The sequence below is a fragment of the Hyla sarda genome, chromosome 1, assembly GCF_029499605.1.
Source record: "Hyla sarda isolate aHylSar1 chromosome 1, aHylSar1.hap1, whole genome shotgun sequence".
Lineage (NCBI taxonomy): Eukaryota > Metazoa > Chordata > Amphibia > Anura > Hylidae > Hyla > Hyla sarda.
In genome coordinates this window covers 145662748-145689951 of record NC_079189.1, presented here as the reverse complement: position 1 = coordinate 145689951, position 27204 = coordinate 145662748, and the positions used below count along the sequence as shown (strand labels likewise).

The following is a 27204-nucleotide window of genomic DNA, read 5'->3' as shown; positions in this document are numbered from 1 at the left end:
AGGGGGGGGGGGGACATCCAGCTGTTGCAAAACTACAACTCCCAGCATGTACGGTCTATCAGTGCATGCTGGGAGTTGTAGTTTTGCAACAGCTGGAGGCATACTACTTTGGCTGGGAATGCTGGGGATTGTAGTTATGCAACAGCTGGAGACACACTGGTTTGATAACTCAGTGTTTCACAACCAGTGTGCCTCCAGCTGTTGCAAAACTACAACTCCCAGCATGTCCGGTGCATGCTGGGAGTTGTAGTTTGCAACAGCTGGAGGCACACTGTGTTTCACAACCAGTATGCCTTCTGCTGTTGCAAAACTACAACTCTTAGCAGTCACCAACAGCCAACGGGCATGCTGGGAGTTGTAGTTATGCAACCAGCAGATGCACCACTACAACTCCCAGCATGCACTTTAGCTGATTATGCAAGCTGGGAGTTATAGTTATACAACAGCTGAAGGTACACTTTTCCATAGAAAAAATGTGCCTCCAGCTGTTGGAAAACTATAAGTCCCAGCATGCCCATAAGGAAATGCTGGAAGTTGTGGTGGTCTGCCTCCTGCTGTTGCATAACTACAGCTCCCAGCATGCCCTTTTTGCATGCTGGGAGCTGTTGCTAAGCAACAGTAGGAGGTTGTCACTCATCTCCAACTGCTGCTCCACGCTGCAGGTCAGTCCCTCGCCGCCGCCGCCCTGGGGCCCCGATCCCAACAGCTGCCGGGGTCCACGTCCCGCACCCGCTCACGTCCTCCGGAAGAGGGGCGGAGCGGGTTGCGGGAGTGACACCCGCAGCAGGAGCCCTGATTGGTCGGCCGGTAAACCGGCCGATGCATCAGGGCGATCGTGAGGTGGCACCAGTGCCACCTCTCCCCTGCTGGCTATGGCTGTTCGAGGCCGTCAGAGACTGGAGATCCGATTGACCCGGAATTGAATTGTCCAGCGATCTGTGGCCATCGCCGACATGGGGGGTCATCATGACCCCCCTGGGCGATATGCCGCAATGCCTGCTGATCGATTTCAGCAGGCATCGGGCACCGGCTCCGCTCCAGATGGCTGCGGGGGGCCGGGAAAGCACATGACGTTCTCATACGTTGTGTGTCCTTAAGGACTCGGAAATGGAGACGTATGAGAACGTCATGCGTCCTTAAGGGGTTAAGGATCGGGGATACAGGGCGAATGGATACGCCCTGCGCCCCCAAGAGGTTAAAGCAACATTACATTTTATAACACTTTACATGGTAAAACATATTTATAGTGGGGAAACAAGTGCAGGGGGCCTTGGGGACGCTGGAGGAGGCTGCCTAACAAGACAGCAGGAGCACGGGGTAACACCTCCCATACTGGGCCACCACAGATCCGTGCCCTGGAAATAAAACATGGTGTGAATGCACTCTTAAATACCGTTTTTATCGGCGTATAGCACGCACTTTTTAGGCTAAAATTTTTAGCCTAAAGTCTATGTGCGTGTTATACGCCGATACCGCCCCAGGAAAGGCAGGGGGAGAGAGGCCGTCACTGCCCGCTTCTCTCCCCCTGCCTTCCCTGGGGTCTAGAGCCCTGCTGCCGGCCCTTCTCACCCCCTGGCTATCGGTGCCGCTGCCCGTTCTGTCCCCCTGACTATCGGTACCGGCGCCGATAGCCAGGGGGAGAGAAGGGGCAGCGGCACCCATTGCCGGCGCCGCTGCCCCATTGCCTCCCCCCATCCCCGGTGGCATAATTACCTGGGTCGGGTCCGCGCTGCTGTAGGCCTCCAGCATGCGTCCCCTTCGTCGTTGCTATGCGCTGCACGGCGCGGCGCATGACATCAGTGCGCCGCGCCGTGCATAGCAATGACGCAGAGGACGCACGCCGGAGGCCTGGAGCAGCGCGGACCCGACCCAGGTAATTATGCCACCGGGGATGGGGGGAGGCAACGGGGCAGCAGCGCCGGCAATGGGTGCCGCTGCCCCTTCTCTCCCCCTGGCTGTCGGCGCTGCTTCTCTCCCCCTGGCTATCGGCGCCGGCAATGGGGCGCCGGCACCGATTGTCAGGGGGACAGAACGGGCAGCGGCGCTGATAACCAGGGGAAGAGAAGGGCCGGCAGCAGGGCTCTAGACCCCAGGAAGGGCAGGGGGAGAGAAGCGGGCAGGGACGGCCTCTCTCCCCCTGCCTTTCCTGGGGTATATCGGGGTATACACGCGCACACACGCACCCTCATTTTACCATGGATATTTGGGTAAAAAACTTTTTTTACCCAAATATCCTTGGTAAAATGAGGGTGCGTGTTATAGGCCGGTGCGTGGTATACCCCGATAAATACGGTAACTACCAGACATGGTCCATGGTAAAGAGCTGCTGCCTTCAGTCACATCTATGAATGTAATGTATGGGGAGCTTCTCAGGACTGGAGATGAGGGAGATAAAGTCTTGGGGGAAGACATTTTTCTAGGCTTCTTTTAGTAGCCACTTACATAAATACCACCTCTGCCTTTACATAGCCTGTGATGGCTGATCACGGAGAATAGCATTCATCTTATTTATCAAGAAGGTACAGCAGGATGATGAATTTTGCGCAGCTCTGCTGTGGTGGGAAAAGCTCTACCACATACACTTTTTCTAGACGCTTGTGAGGGAGAGAAGTAGACACTTTCCCGGGTCCTGAATTTGGAAGATTTTTTTAATGTAAAAAAAGAAAATGGCAGCAGCAAACTTGGTCAGCAAAATGGAGGCTCTTAGCACACTTTTTGATCAAAACGTGTCCTCCCATCCACCACGCGGAGGTGGCCTCATATCGGATGGGACCCTAACACTCACTCATCTCTGCTGGGCATGCAGCCTCTGACTGGGTGACATGTTGGATCCACTATCAATCCAAACCACCTCCTGTGAAATAGGGGAGGGGATGCACGGCTACAGAGGGAGCCACTCCCCCCAAATTGCACAAAAAAAAACAAAAAACTAAAATGTAGCCAGCACCTCTACCCAATACACAGGTACACGTTGCTGTGGAAAGTACAAAACATGTAAAAAAAGAAAGGTGTTTTTACTTACTTTCACAGAGCTGCCGGGACATTTTTAATTGCATTTTAGATGCTACAATCAAATTTGATTGCGGTGTCTAAGGGGATAACGCCGGGCATCACTGTGATCGGTGATGTCTGGCATTAGAGATTGGTCCTGGTGGCAGATAGCTACTAGGACCACCAAGCTATGACCCACACTCAGCTCCTGAGCAAGTGTCATAGAAGGGGAGTGGGACGCTGTCGTCCACAAGAGGTTAAAGGTTGAATTGTGGAAGATAGTAGTGATTCTCACGCGTGCTGGTAGGTGGTGTAGCTTTGCGCCTAAAAAAGTACTTTTGCGCACAAAATAGCGACTTTTGACAAAAGCCTATATCAAAAGACGCATAAAAGTCGCTAAATATGCTGCTTGCGTCTGAACTGCGCCAAAACATAGACAAAAAAATGCTCTAAAAGCAATGATAAATCTTCCCCTATACGTCGATCAATCATACAGGGCTAGGTGGGGGAGGGAGGAGGTGTGCTGCTGTAGCTCAACACAGCCAGATTGACTCTTCAGCTGCTAACAAAAAAGGCATTTTTATAACAACTAGCTGAGTACCCAGCGTTGCCCAGTTTTTCAACAAAGAAGGAGGCTTTTGACTTCATATCCCATCTTCATATATTGTTGTCATATCCCAACCCCATATCCTGACCTCCTATCTCAACCTCCTATCCCGTCCCCGTGCCCCATCCCCCTGCCCCGTCCTCCTTTCCCGTCCTCCTATCCTGTCCTCAGGTGGGACTGATTTGTGATGAAGATATTGTAAGCTGAAAATAGAAGGGGGCGTGGCTTTGTGGGACTGGGCGTGATTTGCAAGCCAGACCGATGCACAAAAAATGTAGAGAATAAAATGGGTGGGGCTTAAACAGTGGGCGTGTCTTTGTAAGATGGGGTGTGGCTTCCAAGCAGGACTGACACATTCACCAGGAGATGCAGATCGGAGCATGTGGAGTAAGGTACTGGAAGTCCCATATACTTGCATGGGACTTGAAACAAAAACCCATCTTTTATATAAGGGTGTAGGTAAGGGTTAATTTAACTATCATATCTTTTTATTTGACACATGAATAATGTGTACCAGGTATTACTGAAGTATCTCCAGCCGTACGGAAGTTGTGTGGGAACATACATTTCCCATAGATTTGCATGGGACTTTAAACAAAAAAAAAACAACCCTCACAAATGGGGGTAGTTAAGAGTTAAATTAACTATCTTATATTTTAAGTGGGCATATAAGTAACATGTGACCAAGTATTATCGAAATATCTCCAACCGTTTAGAAGTTATGCAGTAACATATATCTCCCATAGACTTGTATGGGATCTTAAACAAAAACCCAGACCCTGGCAAATGGGGGTGAGTAAGGGTTAAATTAACTATCCTATGTTTGTTGTTGACATATAAGTAACATGTGTTCCAAGTTTCATGTTAATATCTTTAGCCATTTGGACATGATGATGGAACACACACATTGAGTTTTATATATATAAACAATGATCAGCAAAACAATAGTTACCATTAATTTTATCCCCCAAGCAAGTGTGTCTCTATGAGGAGTCCAAATACAGAAAGTGTGGGTGGACAAGCAGGGCTCTGTGCAGTGAGGACAAGCAGGGCTCTGTGCAGTGAGGACAAGCTGGGCTCTGTGCAGTGAGGACAAGCTGGGCTCTGTGCAGTGAGGACAAGCTGGGCTCTGTGCAGTGAGGACAAGCTGGGCTCTGTGCAGTGAGGACAAGCAGGGCTCTGTGCAGTGAGGACAAGCAGGGCTCTGTGCAGTGAGGACAAGCAGGGCTCTGTGCAGTGAGGACAAGCAGGGCTCTGTGCAGTGAGGACAAGCAGGGCTCTGTGCAGTGAGGACAAGCAGGGCTCTGTGCAGTGAGGACAAGCAGGGCTCTGTGCAGTGAGGACAAGCAGGGCTCTGTGCAGTCAGGACAAGCAGGGCTCTGTGCAGTCAGGACAAGCAGGGCTCTGTGCAGTCAGGACAAGCAGGGCTCTGTGCAGTCAGGACAAGCTGGGCTCTGTGCAGTCAGGACAAGCTGGGCTCTGTGCAGTCAGGACAAGCTGGGCTCTGTGCAGTCAGGACAAGCTGGGCTCTGTGCAGTGAGGAAAAGCTGGGCTCTGTGCAGTGAGGACAAGCAGGGCTCTGTGCAGTGAGGACAAGCAGGGCTCTGTGCAGTGAGGACAAGCAGGGCTCTGTGCAGTGAGGACAAGCAGGGCTCTGTGCAGTGAGGAAAAGCTGGGCTCTGTGCAGTGAGGACAAGCAGGGCTCTGTGCAGTGAGGACAAGCAGGGCTTTGTGCAGTTAGGACAAGCTGGGCTCTGTGCAGTGAGAACAAGCAGGGCTCTGTGCAGTGAGGACAAGCAGGGCTCTGTGCAGTGAGGACAAGCAGGGCTCTGTGCAGTGAGGACAAGCAGGGCTCTGTGCAGTGAGGACAAGCAGGGCTCTGTGCAGTGAGGACAAGCAGGGCTCTGTGCAGTGAGGACAAGCAGGGCTCTGTGCAGCGAGGACAAGCAGGGCTCTGTGCAGCGATGACAAGCTGGGCTCTGTGCAGCGTTAACCCTGCTGCAAGTGGGGTCTGTGCACTGAGGCTCTGTGGCATGCCATAGGCTCACACATGAGGATGATTTACAAGCCAGGAGTCTGCGCAGAACCCTGCTTGTCCTCTCCTCACTTTGGACTCCTCAGAGAGACACACATGCAATAGCTGCAGGCACAGCATTTTTTCACCCAAAAATATACACATTTTTTTAACCAATGTATATTACAAATATACTTATGTTATTATCTACATTATATACAAAGTTTTTGTTGACAGGTACACTTTAAGGCCTTCTTTCAGGGCTCTGTTGACGGTATACTTGGCAAAATGTATGCCGATGTATATCCGGTGTATTCATGGCGGGCCCATTGACCTTAGTGCACTGAACAAAATCTACTAGTGACTACATTCAGTCCATTTCCGAAAATGTGCTTCGATTTAGCAGAACTCAAAAGCATAGTCTACAGAAAATGTAAAATAGGTGGTTTTATCATGATCCTTTAATTTCAATACATTTGCCGGGCTTGTTCCTTGTGGTCATATGCTCCAGTTTTACTTGATATTGTTTTGTAAATTTGGGGTATCTAACATCATTTCTATGAACCACTGCAATAGAAAATGAATTTCCTTACCACTAATAATAGGTCTTTTTCCCATTGCTGTTTTTTGATTATAGGAGAAAGCTACGTTTGTGCTTCAAATGAATCATATCGAAAGGTAGACTACAACCGAAACATCAGTCCCAACTGGTCTGTTAATGTAAGGACTGGCTCTGGCCGATCGTTATCCTCCTTAATTTCACTTAAGAATGAAATGAAAGAAAGCAAGGACTTCATTAAACCCAAGCTTGTGACCGTCATCCGGAGTGGAGTAAAGCCGCGCAAGGCTGTGCGCATCCTTCTAAATAAAAAAACTGCACACTCCTTTGAGCAAGTCTTAGCAGACATTACGGATGCTATAAAGTTGGATTCGGGTGTTGTCAAGAGGCTATGTACTCTAGATGGAAAGCAGGTGAGTAAATATGTATAAGAAAGTATTGTGGAAAGAGGTAAACCAATCTCTGATCTTCATCAAAATCCATAACCGTCCATAGTAGATTTGCAGTATGGTACAATACTCATGTAGTTAAGGCTGCATTCACACTGCGGTTGGAGCGTACGGCGGCCAGACCCGGCTGGGGGAGAGGAAAGCCGTGCGCTCCCATACCCCAGCCGGACCGGCGCCAAACTCTATTGAATCAAATGAGCCTACCGAAGTCAAACAGTGACTCCGGTCAGCTCCTTTTTGCCCCGTATCCGGTTTTGAGACCGGACCTAAAACCGTAGTTTACTGCAGTTTTCGGTTCGGTCACAAAACCGGATACGGGCCAGAAATGAGCTGACCGGAGTCACTGTTTGACTCTGATCGGCTCATTAAAGTCAATGGAGTTCGACGCCAGTCCGGTTGGGGTACAGGAGCGCACGGTTGTTCCCTCCCCCAGCCTGATTTGGCAGCCGTACGCTCCAAACGCAGTGTGAATGCAGCCTAAGAGAGATGAAACAACTAACATGTTTCAGCTTGCTATAGGCCTTACTCTGGCCAATGGTAAAGCCTACTGCAGGCTGAAACACCTGGTTTTTTTGTCTCTCCATCCTAACTACATGGACTAACTACTATGGACTCCTGCTATGGATATTAAGGATGCTAATGGGGGATTACTACTTATTTTATCAAGATCAGAGTGCTGGCTATATTCTATTCACTGGTTTGCAATAGGCTTTTGTGGCTGGCTGTACACACACTCCGGGTGAGCTGTTTTTGTGTTGGGATGAGTAGCTTATATGGCATTGAAGTTATTAGGTCAATATTCAAAATAGTCTTTGTATCAATTTGGTTTCCACTAAAGCTTTAGGGGTACACACAGTAAAACATGCAGCAAAATATGGCACGTGTGACCCTGCCTAAGACAAGCTGTACACAATAAGGGTGTATTCACACGTACAGTATCCTGCGCATATTTGCTGCCCAGGATTTGAAGCTGCGTACAGTCATTTAGTTTACATTGAAATCTTTACATTAAACCTGCAACTTCAAATTCTGTGCATGTGAATAGACCCTAAGGGTAGGGTCACACATAGCATATACTCAGCATATTTCACACTGGGCAGTGGAAATACACTGCATATTCTCCTATTAGCAAACCTCCAAACCTCACCGCATGAACAGAGCTGATGCTGGGTAGCCCATTGTGTCTGATCATAGGAGAATATGCAGTGTATTTTTCGATGTGCAGCTGATTTTACGCAGGGTGCTATATGTGGCATATATGCTACGTGTGACCCTACCCTAAAGAAGTGTTTGCTTAACAAAAGAACACAATTATAGAAGAATTCCCTCTTAAAATATCAGGCCTCTAATTTTTCATATAATGCCACCTCTGTTAAGTCTTGTTTATTTCAGAGAATTATGGTTATTAACGGAAACAGACAAACCTAATCCTATTTTGTGTTAGCAGATTGAGTTATCTCTGCACTGTCTGGGTCCTTATAACAATGGATATTTAGAGGGGGTTCGTGTTCCTGTAAAACACTACCAACATCATTACAATATAATACAATGTGGAACAACAAGTGGTAGTTGAGCCCAGCTGTTGTTAAAAAAAAAAAAGCTACAAAATATTTTTTGCTGTACTTTCTACTTAACTTCAGTTGCGTGGGTGAAATGTCATTGTGTAGCTCATGTGGCAAGGCGTATAATAGTAACAGCAGGCATGGAAATCATTGTTCTTTAGGAGCCAATTCTACATTAGTTAGTATGAAGCCTCACAGGATTATAGTATAATAAGAGACATTCATGGGCACAATGTTGTTCAGTTTTTGAGTGACGTTGCGAAAGGACAGGACATTGATAAGGGGGCTCCTGTATACTTGGATGTGGCGCTTGCTGCTGATTGTATAGCTAAGTGACTAAAGGTCAGTACTGTACTGTTATTCTATTCTTCTGAATACTAAGTTGAATGAATGAACTTTTGTAATGGGGCAGATACCCATATGTCTATTGCAGTGGCCTCAGATTAGTGGCGGAAAAATGATACTGCTTTTCCTGTCTGTTATATCACACAGGCTTGTGAGCAAAGTGAAAAATGAATCAATGTTATTAATTGTTTGAAAACACCATGAAAACAGGTTATATGTGAAAGTACCCTTAAATGGGCACAGTCATATATAAAAACTTTTTATGTGTTGTACATCTTGGCAGAATTAATATTTTTTTTAATATACTTCTTTTAAAAAAAAATCACATTTTATTAAAGAAAACTGCCTTTGAAAATCCTATCACTTGGGGTCCCCATACCTCCTGGGACACCTATGAGTCCCACAATAGCATGAGCGTGTCCAGGGGTAATGGACAGGAGATGGCTGATTGACAAGGCTGCAGGAGGAACACAGCTGCAGCAACAATACTGTAACCGAGTTTTACCAAACATGTGCCTCCGGCTGTTGCAAATCTACAATTTCAAGCATGCCTGGACAGTCAGTAGATGTCTGGACATGCTGGGAGTTGTAGTTTTGCAAAAGCTGTAGGCACACAGCTGAAGGCAACACTTCTGCAAAAGAAAGTTATCCAAACACTGTACCTCCAACTGTTCCAAAAGTCCCAGCATTACAGGACTGGCAAAGGATGACACACATGAATGATATAGGAACAGAAAATGTATGCATAAAAAAACACTGTACTTTTAGCACTAAACCTTTGCACTAATTTAGGAAGATGTAAGTTATACACTCACCATACTGTATTGTCTTTGGTGGTGAAGTTCATGCAATCCCCAATAATCAGAGTGTGTGTGTGTGTGTGTGTGTACAGCATAACACCAGAGAGGAAAGGGTTACAGAGCAGGGCTGCCAGGCTTGCTCCCCAGAGCAGTGAGTCAGCAGAGTGAGGGAGGGGGAGGAGTCATCACAGTGCAGGCAAGAGAGGGACACGCCTCCTCCCTTTGGGAAGATTAAAAAAAAACAGTGGGCAGCTGTAATATGCTATTTTTTTGTGAAATATCTGTGATAGATACATAAATTAAATAATTACATGTACATTATCAGGATTAGGTACTGAGTAACGTAACAATTTTTTGTGAGTTTTTTGGTGGAATCTGACAAGTACGCTTTAAAGGTGTCATCCCCTGATTGTGGGGGGGGGGGGGGGTCTGACCGCTGAGACCCAAGCAATCTAAAAAAGAGACCTGAGTCTACCATCGGAATGGCACAGCAGAGCCCACATGCTCGTTGTGGAGCCATACATTCTCTATGACAGCTGTTTAGCTATCTATGGCGACTCCCTTAGAGAATGAATGAATCAGTGGTGCATGTGTGCATGCAACTGCTCCATTCTAATAGAAATACAGAGGAAATGGAATAAATGCCAGACCTATACCTGTGTTTTGACTGTTTATTGTCATTTTCCAACATGGATATTTATGGATGTGAATTGGAGATATGGAAACAGCTATGCCAACTCCTATATACTTCTTTGGAAGTTATAGAAACCACGAAGAGTAGCCCATTTAGGTGTTTTCGTGATCATGGCCACATCTGGCCTTCACAATCAGGCTGTCAGGGGTGGGGGGTGGCCTATTCTACAGCTAGATGGGACCTGCATCTATCAGACATATGTATATAAAGAAAACAAAATGTTGTTGGAAGTAGGCAGTGAGAAAAAAAAAATCCAATCCTGGCGCGTTTCCCAGAAGTAGAATTTGTTGATATATGACATAATACAAACAGTAAGCAGAAAAAAAAGCACTTAATAATGCATTTCTGGTTCGGAAAGAACCCTTTCTCAAATATGTCCAGGAACCCTTTCTTAGTATGCACACACTTTAAAAAGGGTTCTGTCTGAACCAGACAAGGGGGAATTTTTTTTTGTTTGTTTTTTGTCTCCAGGTCACAGCTACATCAAAAGTATTTATAATTTTCTGTACCCACTGAAGAGCTGCCTCCCTCAACACTGCTGCCCTAGGCACAGCTATATAGGTTCCTATTGGCAATATAGCCCTGCTGGTCTGTAATTGTGATATAATTAACAATCAGACAGCATCTTTTAGAAATCAATGCAGAAATCTTGGTCATCCCAAAGTGTTCGCATTTTTTTTTTTTTGCATTTGTAGAAAAGTCTCAGGTGTGCAAGGATTTAGCCCTTGCTTAGTTCCTTTTTACTTTTGTTAAATATACAGGGTGTGCCATTTATATGTATACACCTTAATAAAATGGGAATGGTTGGTGATATTTACTTCCTGTTTGTGGCACATTAGTATATGTGAGGGGGAAACTTTTCAAGATGGGTGGTGACCATGGCGGCCATTTTGAAGTCTGGCATTTTGAATCCAACTTTTGTTTTTTCAATAGGAAGAGGGTCAAGTGACACATCAAACTTATTGGGAATTTCACAAGAAAAACAATGATGTGCTTGGTTTTAACGTAACTTTATTCTTTCCTGAGTTATTAACAAGTTTCTGACCACTTATAAAATGTGTTCAATGTGCTGCCCATTGTGTTGGATTGTCAATGCAACCCTCTTCTCCCACTCTTCACACACTGATAGCAACACCGCAGGAGAAATGCTAGCACAGGCTTCCAGTATCCGTAGTTTCAGGTGCTGCAGAATGGGCAAAACAAAAATTGGAACAGGACCCTCAGTTTACGCAAAAGATTTTGTTCAGTGATGAGGCAAACTTTTATGTGAATGGTGAAGTTAACAAACAAAAGCACCGCTATTGGTCTGACACTAACCCACATTGGATAGATCCCTCCAAGACTGTTGGAACACAAAAATTGATGGTATGGTATATGGGGTACAAAGATAGTGGGGCCATTCTTCATCAATGGAAACCCCAAGAACACTGGATATGCGAAATTGCTACATGATGATGTGTTTCCCTCTCTATGCACTGAAGCTGGCATGTTCCCTGAGTTTTTCCAGCAAGATGGTGCACCCCTACATAATGGGTGTCAGGTCCGAGCATTCCTAGATGAACAGTTTCCTGGAAAGTGGATTGGTCGTAGTGGGCCAGATGAATGGCCCCCAAGGTCTCCCGATCTGACCCCCTTTTATCTTTGGAGTCATCTGAAGGCAATTGTCTATGCTGTGAAGATACGAGATGTGCAGCACCTGAAACTAAGGATTCTGGAAGCCTGTGCTAGCATTTCTCCTGCGGTGTTGCTATCAGTGGGTGAAGAGTGGGAGAAGAGGGTTGCATTGACAATCCAACATGATGGGCAGCACATTGAACACATTTTATAAGTGGTCAGAAACTTGTAAATAACTCATGAAAGAATAAAGTTACGTTAAAACCAAGCCCATCATTGTTTTTCTTGTGAAATTCCCAATAAGTTTAATGTGTCACATGACCCTCTTCCTATTGAAAAAACAAAAGTTGGATTCAAAATGGCAGACTTCAAAATGGCCGCCATGGTCACCACCCATCTTGAAACGTTTCCCCACCTCACATATACTAATGTGCCACAAACAGGAAGTTAATATCACCAACCATTCCCATTTTATTAAGGTGTATCCATATAAATGGCCCGCCCTGTAGTTATGTGCAGCAGGACTGTAGATTGTTAGTTAGAATTAACATTGAGAACATATTACAAATACTTAAATTTTAAGGTTAGGTTCAGACTACGGAATCTCCGGGAAGAAAATTTCCACCCAGAGATTCCGAGTGGGGCCAGGACCGCGCGGACACTGCAGTCTCCAATAGACTGCAATGTGTTCCGCGAGTATTTCCACCTGAAGAAAGAGCAACACAAATTCCGTTTCAAAAATTCTGAAGTGTGACTTTGTGAACGGAATCCCATTCACTACACTATACATTTTAGCAAGCAAAGTGGAATTGCAGGCGGAAATTCCATAGTCTGAACCTAGCCTAACACTCTTTCCTGCACTGGTTCCATGGTGTATAGTTTTTCCCTACATAGTTTACATAGAAACATAGAATGTGTCGGCAGATTAGAACCATTTGGCCCATCTAGTCTGCCCAATAATCTGAATCCTATAAATAGTCCCTGACCCTATCTTATATGAAGGATAGCCTTAGGCTGGGTTCACACTGCAGAATTTCTGGGCAGAATTTCTGCCAGAGATAGAGCCGGCGGCTCTAGGACCGAGCAGACTGCATTGCCGTCCCCATAGACTGCAATGCATTTCTGGGTGGATCTTTTGGGAGATCTGCTCAGAAATGCATTGACATCTGTGGGGATGGCAATGCAGTCCGTGCGGTCCTAGTGCCACCGGCTTAATCTCCGGCAGAAATTCTGCCCAGAAATTCCACAGTGTGAACCTAGCCATATGCTTATCCCATGCATGTTTAAACTCCTTCATTGTAGTTACAGCTAACACTTCTGCAGGAAGGCTTTTCCGTGCATCCACTACTCTCTCAGTAAAGTAATACTTCCTGATATTACTTTTAAACCTTTGCCTCTCTAATTTAAAATGATGTTCTCTTGTGGTAGTTTTTCTTCTTTTAAATATGCTCTCTTCCTTTTATTGTGTTGATTCTCTTTATGTATTTAAAAGTCTCTATCATATCACCTCTGTCTCTTCTTTCTTCCAAGCTATACATGTTAAAGGGGTACTCGTTGCCCTGCTTCCGGAGCTCCGCTCCCCAGCGTCCGGAAGTTTATTGTACCGAACGCTGTGTGCGGGCTTCCGTGTTCAGGGCCACCCCTCGTAAAGTCACGCTCGCCCCCTCGTGACGTCACGCCCGCCCCTCAACAAAAGTCTATGTGAAGGGGGCACGACGGCCGTCATGCCCCCTTCCCATAGACTTTCGTTGAGGGGGCGGGCGTGACGTCACGAGGGGCGGCCCTGAACACGGAAGCCCACACACAGGGTTCGGAACAATAAACTTACGGACGCTGGGGGGCGGAGCTCCGGAAGCAGGGCAGCGGAGTACCCCTTTAAGGTCCTTTTAACCTTTCCTGGTAAGTTTTATCCTGCAATCCATGTACTAGTTTAGTAGCTCTTCTCTGAACTCTCTAGAGTATCTATATCCTTCTGGAGATATGGCCTCCAGTACTGCACACAATACTCCAAGTGAGGTCTCACCAGTGTTCTGTACAGCGGCATGAGCACTTCCCTCTTTCTACTGCTTATACCTCTCCCTATACATCCAAGCATTCTGCTAGCGTTTCCTGCTGCTCTATTACATTGTTTTCCTACCTTTAAGTCTTCTTAAATAATTACTCCTAAATCCCTTTCCTCAGATACTGAGGTCAGGACTGTGTCAAATATTCTATATTCTGCCCAAGGGTTTTTACGTGCCAGGTGCATTATCTTGCACTTATCCACATTAAATTTCAGTTGCCAGAGTTCTGACCAGTCTTCTAGTTTTCCTAAATCCTTTTCCATTTGACATATCCCTCCAGGAACATCAACCCTGTTACATATCTGTGTCATCAGCAAAAAGATACACCTTCACATCGAGACATTTTGTAATATCAATAATGAAGATATTAAACAAAATTGGTCCCAGTACAGATCCCTGAGGTACCCCACTGGTGACAAGACCTTGCTCTGAATATTGTCCATTGACTACAACCCTCTGTTGTCTGTCACTCAGCCACTGCCTAATCCATTCAACAATTTGGTAGTCCAAGCTCAATGACTGCAGTTTATTGATAAGTCTTCTATGTGGGATTTTAGATGTTCTACAATCCTATCCTTTAGTAGGGTTTCCATTAATTTCCCCACTATTGATGTCAGACTTACTGGCCTATAGTTTCTTGATTCCTCCTCATTTCCAATCTTCCGGGACGACTCCTGTTACCAGTGATTGGTTAAATAAATCTGTTAAAGGTTTTGCTAACTCACCACTAAGCTCTCTTAATAATTTTGGGTCTATCCCATCAGGCCCCTGTGACTTATTTGTCTTCACTTTAGACAGCAAACATAGAACCTCTTCCTCTGTAAATACACATGCATCAAACGACTCATTAGTCTTCCTCCCTAATTAAGGTTCTTTTTTTTCCTTCTTTTTCATCTGTGAAAACTGAACAGAACCATTCGTTAAGGCTAAAACTTTATTCTTTTCTACATACTTCTTTTTGTTTCTAATTTGGTCCTTGTTTTAATTTCCTTTTTTCATTTATATATCTGAACAATGTCTTATCCCCTTTTTTCACAGACTGAGCTAGTTTCTCTTCTGCCTGCACTTTAGAAGTTCTTATAACTTGCTTGGCTTCTTTCTGCCTAATCTTGTAGATTTCCCTATCTTCATTGTTTTTTTGTTTTTTTTTTTATAATGATATATTAGATTTCTAATTATTAAAGGGGTACTCCGCCCCTGGCATCTTATCCCCTATCCAAAGGATAGGGGATAAGATGTTAGATCGCCGCGGTCCCGCTGCTGGGGACCCCGGGGATCGCCGCTGCGGCACCCCGCCATTATTACTGCACAGAGCGAGTTCGCTCTGTGCGTAATGACGGGCGATACAGGGGCCGGAGCAGCGTGACGTCATGGCTCCGCCCCTCATGACATCACGGCCCATCCCCTTAATGCAAGTCTACAGCAGGGGGCGTGACAACCGTCACGCCCCCTTCCCATAGACTTGTATTGACGGGGCCGGCCGTGATGTCACGAGGGGCGGAGCCGTGACGTAACGATGCTCCGGCCCCTGTATTGCCCGTCATTACGTGCAGAGCGATCTCGCTCTGCGCAGTAATGATAGCGGGGTGCTGCTGATAACTTCTCCTTTCATTTTCATTTTAGCTATTTCTTCAGCTAGTAGATCATCTAATTCTTTAACTTGGCCAGGGGGTCTATATATAACACCTACATGAGTTACTGCATGATTACCAAACTGCAACGTAACCCAAACTGACTCTATGTTGGCTTTGTATTAGGTTAGATTTTATGCTACCTTTCACATATTGGGCCACTCCTCCTCCTTTCTTGCCTTCTCTGTCTCTTCTGTATGAAGAATACCCTGGAATGGTTATGTCCCAGTCATTACAGTATAATATATATATATATATATATATATATATATATATAATTATTAAATGTATATAGGCAATAGGCAGGCTGAACCCTACTGGCACATTATAGCGCTGACATCATACTGCACCACCACAAAAGTACTATAAAGAGGTGAACTGCCTAAGAGTTTCTGCCTTGTTCAATACCATTAAACAATACTTGGCAACTTTCCATATCAGAAGTTACTGCAGAGTCTCCATCTGCCGTGCTTAAATCCCTTACCTTTTGGACATGCTTGTTCCTTCTCTCCTGCAGTTAACCTTGTTTCATGGATTAGATTTCACAATCTGTTAACAAACTGTGGTATGCTTTACACTTGTTTATATATACTCACACACACACACTTCCCCGCTGCCACCATCCCAATGGTGCCAGAAAGTTAAACGGATCTGTAAATGACTTACTATATAAAAATCTTAATCCTTCCAGTACTTTTTACTGCTGTATAATACAGAGGTAGTTTTTTTCTTTTTGAATTTCCTTTCTGTCTGACCACAGTGCTCTCTGCTGACACCTCTGTCCATGTCAGGAACTGTCCAGAGAAGGATAGGTTTGCTATGGGGATTTTCTCCTGCTCAGAACAGTTCCTGACATGGACAGAGGTGTCAGCAGAGAGCACTGTGGTCAGGCAGAAAATAAATTAAAAAAGAAAAGAACTTCCTCTGTAGTATACAGAAGCTGATAAGTACTGGAGGGATTAATAGCTTTAAATATAATGTACAAATCTGCTTAAAGGGGTATTCCAGGCCAAAACTTTTTTTTCTATATCAACTGGCTCCGGAAAGTTAAACAGATTTGTAAATTACTTCTATTAAAAAATCTTTATCCTTCCAATAGTTATTAGCTTCTGAAGTTGAGTTGTTGTTTTCTGTCTAACTGCTCTCTGATGACTCACGTTCCTATGGGGATATTCTCCCATCATGCACAGCTCCCAGGATGTGACATCATCATTGAGCAGTTAGACAGAAAACTTCAGAAGTTAATAACTATTGGAAGGATTAAGATTTTTTAATAGAAGTAATTTACAAATCTGTTTAACTTTCCGGAGCCAGTTGATATATATATATATATATATATATATATATATATATATATATATATATATAAAAAGGTTTTGCCTGGAATACCCCTTTAACTTTCTGGCACCAGTTGTTTTTAAAAAAAAATTGTCTTCTACCGGAGTACCCCTTTAATCATCCTTCAGGGCATTATAATGTCCTATTGACTTCTATATGACTACGATACAGAAAAGGCAAAGGGGAATGGTGCACAATAAAATGCTGAAATCGGTACTCACATCTCATAACTTGAAGACATAGTGTTAGAATGTGCCATCACCATTTGATTTTAAGGGGAGTTTTACCTCGTGGTCCTTCATTGATCATAAGGACAAGACTAGGGAGTCTTTTCTCACTGATTTTGCACTTAAAGGGGAAAACTTTTTTTTTTTTTTTAAATCAACTAGTGCCAGAAAGTTAAACAGATTTGTAAATTACTTCTATTAAAAATCTCTATCCTTCCAGTAGTTTTTAACAGCTTTATGCTACAGAGGAAATTATTTTCTTTTTGAATTTCTTTTTTGCTGACACCTGATGCCCGTATCAGGCACTGTCCAGAGCAGGAGAAAATCCTCATATCAAACCTATGCTACTCTGGACAGTTCCTGACACAGACAAAGATTTCAGCAGAGGGCATTGTGGACAAGACAAAAAAGAAATTCAAAAATCAAAAAATTTCCTCTGTAGCATACAGCTGCCAATAAGTACTGGAGGGATAAAGATTTTTTTTAATAGAAGTAATTTACAAATCTGTTTAACTTTCTGGCCCCAGTTCAATAAAAAAAAAAAAAAAAAGTTTTCCTCCGGAGTACCCCTTTAAACTAGATCTGACCCAGGAGGCCAATGTATCCAGTTGGCCATTGTTACAGATCCAGTTTAGTAAAAGAGAAAAAAAACTTCTATTACAGTGGAAGATTAATATTTTTCTTGCTGAAATATGACACTGTGAGGATTGTAATGGTAAATAACACTGGAGGCCGGGGAAGCATTGAGCTGCGTTCCCCGGCTGCCCTGACGCTGCGGGACCATATGTATAGAAGTGCTGCAAGGGGGCAATATACATACAGTCATGGCCAGAAATATTGGCACCCCTGAAATTTTTCTAGAAAATGAAGTATTTCTCACAGAAAAGGATTGCAGTAACACCTGTTTGCTATACACATGTTTAATCCTTTTGTGTGTAGAAAAAAAAAAGATATGTGTTACTGCAATCCTTTTCTGTGAGAAAAACGTAATTTTCTAGAAAAATGTCAGGGGTGCCAACATTTACGGCCATGACTAACTAATAAACGTTTGTTCACAGTTGAATTCTGTGGATATCTGTAGTCATCTACTAGTTATATTGGCTTACTAAACAACCTATCAATCCCTCACAAGTAGTGAGTAAGTGGTAAGTGTGCTCTCTGTATAGTACAGTATTAGGAAGATGCATAAGCGATATGCTGTTATTTTTAAATAAGATCATCAATAGAACAATAAGATAACAATAGAAGTATCTCTTTGCTTGTGTTGTGAGAACGCTGACTTCTATTTGCTATTTATTTCATCTGGGTAGCGGCAGACACAGATTATCATAAAGCTGCCTGTGTCAGATGACAGCAAATGACTAATTCCCCGCTGCTTCCACACTCTGTTATCCAGGCACTTCTGCTTGTTAAGTGATTTCGGGCATTGGTGTATAGTTGTTTGGATGAATGTGAAGCTAGCCAATAATATCTCATGATGATGATACATAATTTATGTCCTTCCACCTGTAACTGATTTGAATTTAATGCCATTCCCTTCTATATTTTAGTCTTTTCTTTGCAGTAGATTGTTTATGCAGCATATTTAATGCCCATTGATTATTAGCCTAACATGCCATCTGTCATCTTAAAGGCAAATCACAGACGTGCTTGTAAATTGTGGTCAATATACATTGTGTCCCACTGAGCTTCCTGTTATTAGCAGTTCATCAGTCTGTGAGACCTTCCCCCCGCAGATGTCATGTGTCACATCAGGTTTTGCTGGAGGCTACTGTGTGATTCTCAGTTTACCATGCCCATCAATGACTCTGTTCTTCTAGGCCATCAGTGACTTTATTATCTGTCACCAAACTAAACTTTTAATATACTGTTCCTTGTGTAATTTTAAGAAACTTTGCTATTTACTTGCTGTTAAAATTCTCAACCTTTTAAATGTTTTTAATATGATTGAAAAAACAGCCACTAGGTGGCTCTGTTCTGTTCCGAATCTGCGCAAATCAAACAGCCAGTTTAGTCTCCTCCCAGTCTGGCAGGAGACCAAACTCAGAAAGTGCATGCGGGGCATGATGAGGCACAGCTCTCGCAGGCCTCAGTGACGTCCCACCTGCTGGGGAACACCCACTTTCTCCTGCCAGGAGCCCACACAATGTGAGCAAGGGGAAAGGTATGATACACAGCTTTTTAAAGCTCGGAATATAATTTTTAAGGGCAGAAGGGGTGTTAGGAGTAGTTAGGGAATATAATCTTAGTTAGTTTAGAAAATATGGTTTGATGACAGGTACTCTTTAACACAATTTTTTTTTTTACATCCTACTGAAGCACAAATACGCTTATAGACGGCCTCTTGTCAATTTCCCATGTTACTCTAAGTACTGTGTTTGAGTTAAAGATGTCATTTGGATGCCCTAAAATAGTGTGCAATATTTTACTGCAAGTGTTCATAAGCTTTACAGAAACACGGAAATACACTTCAATATATGGCGGCATAAAGAGCTAATAGTAAAGGTCCTTCTTTTCAGGACAAATTCCATACATGTAAGAGGTGTCTGCAGGCTGTTGGTATAGTAGATGCCACAGCAATAATTTGACAAGCACAGTCCTTAAATAACTACAGCAGGCATTAGTTAGTAGAGGAACTTCGGGCTTGGCAGTTACGTCAACATATACCTAGGTGCAGAATTACAATCTGACAGTACTCTTGAGGTACTGATTTATTAATTCAGTCTCTTGCAGCAAGGGTGTACTGTACGCAGTCTTAGTCCCTTGCAATCAGAGATACTTTACTGACCCTTCCAACTACATCTGGAGGCCCTGCATCAGGATGCAACACTTTAAAGTTAAGCAAAGTATCAGAGCTATGCACATGGTTGTCTACTAGCTATCACTAATTCACATGGTTTAATCACTCCACAAGTTAAAGGGGTATTCCAGGCAAAAGCTTTTTTTATATATATCAACTGGCTCCGGAAAGTTAAACAGATTTGTAAATTACTTCTATTAAAAAATCTTAATCCTTCCAATAGTTATTAGCTTCTGAAGTTTTCTGTCTAACTGCTCAATGATGATGTCACGTCCCGGGAGCTGTGCATGATTGGAGAATATCCCCATAGGAACTGCACAGCTCCCGGGACGTGAATCATCAGAAAGCAGTTAGACAGAAAACAACAACTCAACTTCAGAAGCTAATAACTATTGGAAGGATTAAGATTTTTTAATAGAAGTAATTTACAAATCTGTTTAACTTTCCGGAGCCAGTTGATATATAAAAAAAAGTTTTGGCCTGGAATACCCCTTTAACCACCAGATGCACTCTACAGCATTTCTAAGCCACAGCTTCAGTTTATAGCTCTACTACACCTAGAATGTAGCAGTCACCACTGGGGCAATGTCAGTACTTCAGTAGGCCCGGAAACACTTGCTGTCGCACATCTAAATTTTTACTGCACCCTTTTTCACAGTGCTACACAACCACAGTCTTGCCCAAAAAAACATGGGAATAGAAGGATGACCTGCAAAGTTAAAGGGGTACTCCGGTGGAAAACTTTTTTTAAATTTTTTTTTAAATCAACTGGTGCCAGAAAGTTAAACAGATTTGTAAATTACTTCTATTAAAAAATCATAATCCTTCCAGTACGTATTAGCTGGTGAATACTACAGAGGAAATTATTTTCTTTTTGGAACACAGAGCTCTCTGCTGAATTATGAGCACAGTGCTCTCTGCTGACATCTCTGTCCATTTCAAGAACTGACCAGAGTAGGAGAAAAATCCCCATAGCAAACATATGCTGCTCTGGACAGTTCCTAAAATAGACAGAGATGTCAGCAGAGAGCACTGTGGTCGTGATGTCAGCAGAGAGCACTGTGTTCCAAAAAGAAAATAATTTCCTCTGTAGTATTCAGCAGCTAATAAGTTCTGGAAGAATTAAGATTTTTTTTAATTTACAAATCTGTTTAACTTTCTGGCACCAGTTGATTAAAAAAAAAAAAAAAAAAAAGTTTTCCAGTGGAGTACCCCTTTAAGGCTTTGCATGCTAGCCATAGATCTCTTTCCGCAAAGCCCCATGATGGCATTATAATGGTTTTCTGGGACTTTATGATTGATGGCCTGTACCACAGGATAAGCCACTAATAGCTGATCAGAGGGATTCCAACAGCTGGCACCCCCCCGACAATCAGCTATATGACATCCTGCACTATACGGTGAACTACGTTCATTGTACAGTTGTGGTCCCATTGACTTCAATGGGAGCTGAGCTGCAGATACTCAGTGCTACCACTATACAATAAACTTCCCAGAGCTTGAGGCCTGTCTACTGTATAGTATACGGAGATAAACAGCTGATCCTCTGGAAAGACCATCAGTTATAAAGTCCCACAAAACCCCTTTAAAAGGAGACTGCAAGCAAATCTGCATATTAACTGCAACAAGCACGACAATACTTGAATATCCTCTGCACAGAAACTTGTTATAAACTTGACAGCCTTTTAAGAAGGGTGACGGAAGGTACCTTACATACAGACCAGGTTTAGTGCAGGGCATCAAATTGGACTACTTAATATTACTATACTTTACTTTTTCTGTATTGTATGTTTGAATGTAAATGGTGAGATCCTCCAGTTTTACTTTTTGGTTTCTTTAGTTTCTATGTAAGCTATAGCTCTAAAGACTGGTCTGACATATCGTTGATTTAATTCATTATAATGCATATTTGCTAAGGGGGGGTTCATATTAGTTTTTTCCATTTCCGTTACTTAATTCCATTAGAGAAATTGAGAAACGTAAATAAAAATGAAAGTTACGGATCCTGTTCATTCCTATGGGCTTTTTAAAATCTCAGTTATGAAGTTATTTAAAACGGAGGAAAATGGCAGGCATTCAGTATATATTTTTTTGGGTTAGTAATTTAACACTGAAGTCTATGGTGATGCTAAGTAAAACAAAACTGGTTAAAAAATAAGACATTAGCTGAGATAAAAGGATGTTTTAATGGCTAATAACGGATCTTAACAGTCCGTTACTTTACAGTGATCCCCCGACCTACAATGGCCCCGACATACGATCATTTCAACATACGATGGCCTCTTTATGCGATGGCCATACGATGCTTTTATATGTCAGGGCCATTGCATAAACAGCTATCCGACAGAGCAGACTGATTCAGCTACTGGCGGATAGCCGTTTGATGTGCCCCGTGTACTCACCTGTTCCCGACAATCCGGACCGCCCTTTTTGGGCTCCGCTGCATGGCAGTCGCTCCCCTTTGCCGTGCACGCCATCCCGTCATCCAATAGGAGCGGCGTGCGCAGTGACGTGATGACGGCGATGGAAAGCGACGATCTAGGGCAGCGCTGACGGTCTGGAGCGGCCCGGACACGTGAGTAGAACTTTCTATATTATTGCACGGATCCCTCAACATATGATGGATTCAAGTAACGGTGGTTAATTTGGAACAAATTACCATCATATGTTGAGGGATGACCTCCTGTAATGTGTCAATAATGAATATTTCATAAAGGATTTGAACAACGCTAATGTGAACATAGCCAAAAAGTTATATATTGATGTATGGGTTTCCCTTTTAGTGAGTTGTTTATAAAGTAAACGCTGTAATATTTTGCATAGTTTATTGTGCATATATCATGCCTTGGAAAATAGTCACCGTTTAGCAGTTCTTCAGCTACTGTATACACATTAAGAACAAATATTCCCAGCTGTAACACATTTATCTCTTATCCTGTGGATAGGAGAGAAAAATGTTTTTGTGGGTTAACCCCATTAACATTGTCAAGATTTCTCGATGCTCTTTAACAGCAGCTAGATAGCATAAGATAGACTGTCTAAGGATATGGCAGATTTATCACAGTGGATCATAATGATTGATAAATTTGGCGCAGCCTTAGACACTCTCTAGTTTCAGTTTTAGACTTTTATCTCTAACTTTTATGTCAACTTGAAGGTGGCCCTTAAAAATCTAAGACAAAAATTTTGGAACATCTTGGCGCAGCACACATTTTAAAGGGGTAGTCCCGCCCAAGAAAGAAAAAATGTATCTCCTATCCACAGGATTGGGGATAAGTGTCTGATCGCGAGGGGGCCGTCCACTGGGACCCCCACAATCTCCTGCCCGGAGCCCCAGACTACCCCTTTAAGCCATACCTTTAGATGACAAAGCGCCAACATGCACCAAATATTGTTTATGCAATAGATTTATCTACCAATTTTGTCTAGTTATTTTAAATTTTTTATGCTATGATGGTGATATTTGTTGTCACTCTTTCCTAGAAACAATGTTAAAGGTGTATTCCGGAGCCAAGTTTTTCTTTTAGATGTTGCTTGGCTGCGATGACAAAAGAAGAACATAAAAAAAAGCACATACCTTCATACCTCTCTCGGGAATCCCCCTGTGAAGTCTTCTGATCCCCTCCTGATTGCTCCTGCTGCTACTTTTGAGACTGACTCATCTGTCATGACTGCCCACTCAGCCAATCACTGAGGAGGTGCACGCTGCAGTTGGTGATTGGCCAAATGTGCTTTACGTCACTGCCTAGATGAGACCTTCAGCCAAAGTGTTCTGTCAGGTTCCGAAAGACTTGAAGGGGAAATCCCAGAGGGTGTTTAATTTTTATTGTTAGTGTTTAATTTTTATTATGTTTGTTTATTGAAACATCCTTGTGCAAGTGAATGCCTTTTTTGTATAAACTTGCTTGTAAACATACACACAGAATGTGAAATGTTATATTATGCTCAAAAAAATTAAGGGAACACTTAACACAATGTAACTCCAAGTTAATGACAATTCTGTGAAATCACACTGTCCACTCAAATGGAACAGACAACAGGTGGAAATGATGGGCAATTAGCAAGACGCCCCCAAAAAAAGAGTGGTTCTGCAGGTGGTGACCACAGACCACTTCTCAGTTCCTATGCTTCCTGGCTGATGTTTTGGTCACTTTTGAATGCTAGTGGTGCTTTCACTCTAGTGGTAGCATGAGACAGAGTCTACAACCCACACAAGTGGCTCAGGTAGTGCAGCTCATCCAGGATGGCACATCAATGCAAGCTGTGGCAAGATGGTTTGCTGTGTCTGTCAGCGTAGTGTCCAGAGCATTGAGGCGCTACCAGGAGACAGGCCAGTACCTCAGGAGATGTGGAGGAGGCCATAAAAGAGCAACAACACAGCAGCAGGACCGCTGCCTCCACCTTTGTACAAGGAAGACTAGGAGGAGCACTGCCAGAGTTCTGCAAAATGACCTCCAGCAGGCCAGAAATGTGCATGTGTCCACTCAAATGGTCAGAAAAAGATTCCATGAGGGTGTATGAGGGCCCGACATCCACAGGTGGGGGGTTGTGCTTACAGCCCAACACCATGCAGGACAGTTGGCATTTGCCAGAGAAGATTGGCAAATTTGCCACTGGCGCCCAGTGCTCTTCACATATGAAAGCAGGTTCACACTGAGCACATGTGACAGACGTGTCAGAGTCTGGAGATGCCGTGGAGGACGTTCTGCTGCCTGCAACATCCTCCAGCATGACCGGTTTGGCAGTGGGCCAGTAATGGTGTGGGGTGGCATTTATATGGGGGGCCACACAACCCTCCATGTGTTTGCCAGAAGTAGCCTGACTGTCATTAGGTACCGAGATGAAATCCTCAGAACCCTTGTGAGACCATATGCTGGTGCAGTTGGCCCGGGGCTCCTCCTAATGCAAGACAATGCTAGACCTCATGTGGCTGGAGTGTGTCAACAGTTCCTGCAAGAGAAAGGCATTGATGCTATGGACTGGCCTGCCCGTTCCCCAGACCTGAATCCGATTGAGCACATCTGGGACATCATGTCTCACTCCATCCACTAACGCCACGTTGCACCACAGACTTTCCAGGAGTTGGCGAATGCTTTAGTCCAGGTCTGGAAGGACATCCCTCAGGAGACCAGCTGCCACCTCATCAGGAGCATGCCCAGGCATTGTAGGGAGGTCATACGGGCACGTGGAGGCCACACACTACGGAGCCTCGTTTTGACTTGTTTTAAGGACATTACATTAAAGTTGGATCAGCCTGTAGTTTGGTTTTCCACTTTGATTTTGAGTGTGACTCCATATCCAGACCTCCATGGGTTGATATTAGTTAATTCATTCAGATCTAGGATGTGTTATTTTAGTGTTCCCTTTATTTTTTTGAGCAGTATATTATAAATCCCAATGACAAAAAGTATTTTGAAAAGAATTGCTTTACTGTTCAATTTAGAAATTGGCATTGTAACCACAGCATTCATTAATTGTGGCGGATCATGTTCTGTCGCAACTATGGAATACCCTTGGAAAAAATCCTATGGGAAATCTTCAGAATAGAACCTGGCTTTGTGCTTATTCTGTATTCACAGATATTCAGACAATTAATAGCTATTTACAGATTATAAGACTAGTTGGCACTAATGGTACTGCAGGCAAAAGACAGAATGGAAGATACATTCATATAATCGGTCTGACATCTTTCACTTTCCACAGTGTATATATGGTGTATATGCTTAGGTTTTCTTCTTATGTTTTTATATGGTTGGCCTTTAACTGCTTTTGTTCATATTAATAATTTTTTTTAGGGGGATGTGCCTGCTGCAGCCATTTTATTGAGACTAGTTGCTGCAACTATTTGGGTGGAGTAGGGCTTTTGCGTGTTTTGTTGGTACCGTTACCCACATTTTTGTAGGGATATTATAGAGACTCATGGACATCTTAATGGTACTAAGGTAGAATATGTGGTACTAAGGTAGAATATGTATTATGGCAACAAACCACCTTTTATAATAAACCCCAATGGCACCCCATTTTGAAGAGAGAGGAGGAACATAAGATAGTGTTTTTTGAAAACAATAGAAAACCATTTGTACCCATTGTTCTTCCATTATAAGAAACAATTCACCGTTACATAAGGCTATAGACCAATGGTCTGAAGTCATTACCTGTTTGGAAATACTCCAGATTTTCCATGGAATATCTGCAACAAACGTATCCTGTGTGAAAGCACCCTAAACATGCATTTCAGATGTAATCCAACTGTGGACTGTTGTTTCCCCATACACATGCACACTCTAAGAGTGGAGTAATCTCTCGTGGCAGCTTATGTTCCCTGGGAATAAAAGGTTTGGATATGTTAAAATCCAACATGCCCAACCATTCTGTTCCCTGGCATTGGTGGAGAGTCAGTATGCCCCCATACAAATTTAGATGGTTAGCTGATCCTATGTTCTACAAATATTAATCTTATGTGTATGTTGTGTATAGAAGGATCTTATGTATTCGATTTTCCCCTATTTTTATTTGCTTTTTATTTAACTTGAGGTTTCTGTACAGTAAGGGTTATTTATGGGATTGGAAAGGCAGGTGGCAGAGAGGAAGCTTCATTTAGGAGCCATACAATGTGAAGAATGATGTATAGTGCTCTTGAGACCGTTCCATTGATTAGTAATTGGACTTATGACCAAAACCATTTCTTACATTACGTGACATCCTTCCATAAATGTGTCACATCTTCCTATGATCAGATTTAATATATTCCATCATGACTTGTGTACAATAAATGGTGGTTGTAAGCCGCCTTTCTTTAACATGCTAATTGACTTGTGGTTGTTGATAACAGCGTCTCATGTGGTCTTTCCTTCTGACTCAGCATGGATTTCTAGGCTTTCAGCTGCTTCAGACCATAGCTGGTTTAGCAGGTGCATTGTGCTCTGTGATATTGGTGAAGGGCTTTGTAACCTATTTAATATGGAAAACAAGTGGGACGACTCAAGCGCCTGTGAATTTGCCTTAATTACGTGCCAATAGGAGCAACTTAGCACACATTACAGGGCTTCGTCTACAAGGCACAGTCAGGCATGCTTTCAGCTTTCTTTGTTACAAGCAGCCTTGATTTTTGTCTAGCAGTCGCTATGGTGGTAATGTAACACATCAATAGCTTTAAATGAATTATATTCACCCTGATGCATCCCTTTTTAACACTCAATATTTTGCAGATTAGGCTTTGGATCAATAATGAAAAGACATAGCATGCTGAGAGTAAATGACCCACTCCATGAGTCGGACAATTAATTTAAGGCTAGAAAATCTGCGATGTCGGCGTGCATTTTACATTTTTTTTTTTCATTTAAGGATTTAAATCATGTCATAAATGTGAAATATAGGCATTGTGCATTGTTTACATTTTATGAAGCACAATTAATTTGATTGTAATGTTAACACTATGCTGAGTTTAGTTGATTTTTCATTTATTAATATGTTCTAGTTATTACTGTTACATATGTGGACAATATGACTT

At 43.2% G+C, this 27204-nt stretch overlaps 1 protein-coding gene across 3 annotated transcripts in view; it reads left to right on the top strand.

Annotated features, from left to right (window-relative positions):
- Window positions 1-27204, top strand: part of DCLK2 (doublecortin like kinase 2) — a 151608-nt gene that overhangs the window by 29478 nt on the left and 94926 nt on the right. For all 3 annotated transcript variants that reach the window (XM_056562824.1, XM_056562823.1, XM_056562825.1), the window contains exon 2: window positions 6250-6584. In XM_056562824.1, coding sequence (XP_056418799.1) covers window positions 6250-6584 — 335 coding nt within the window. The remainder of the gene's footprint in view (window positions 1-6249; window positions 6585-27204) is intronic.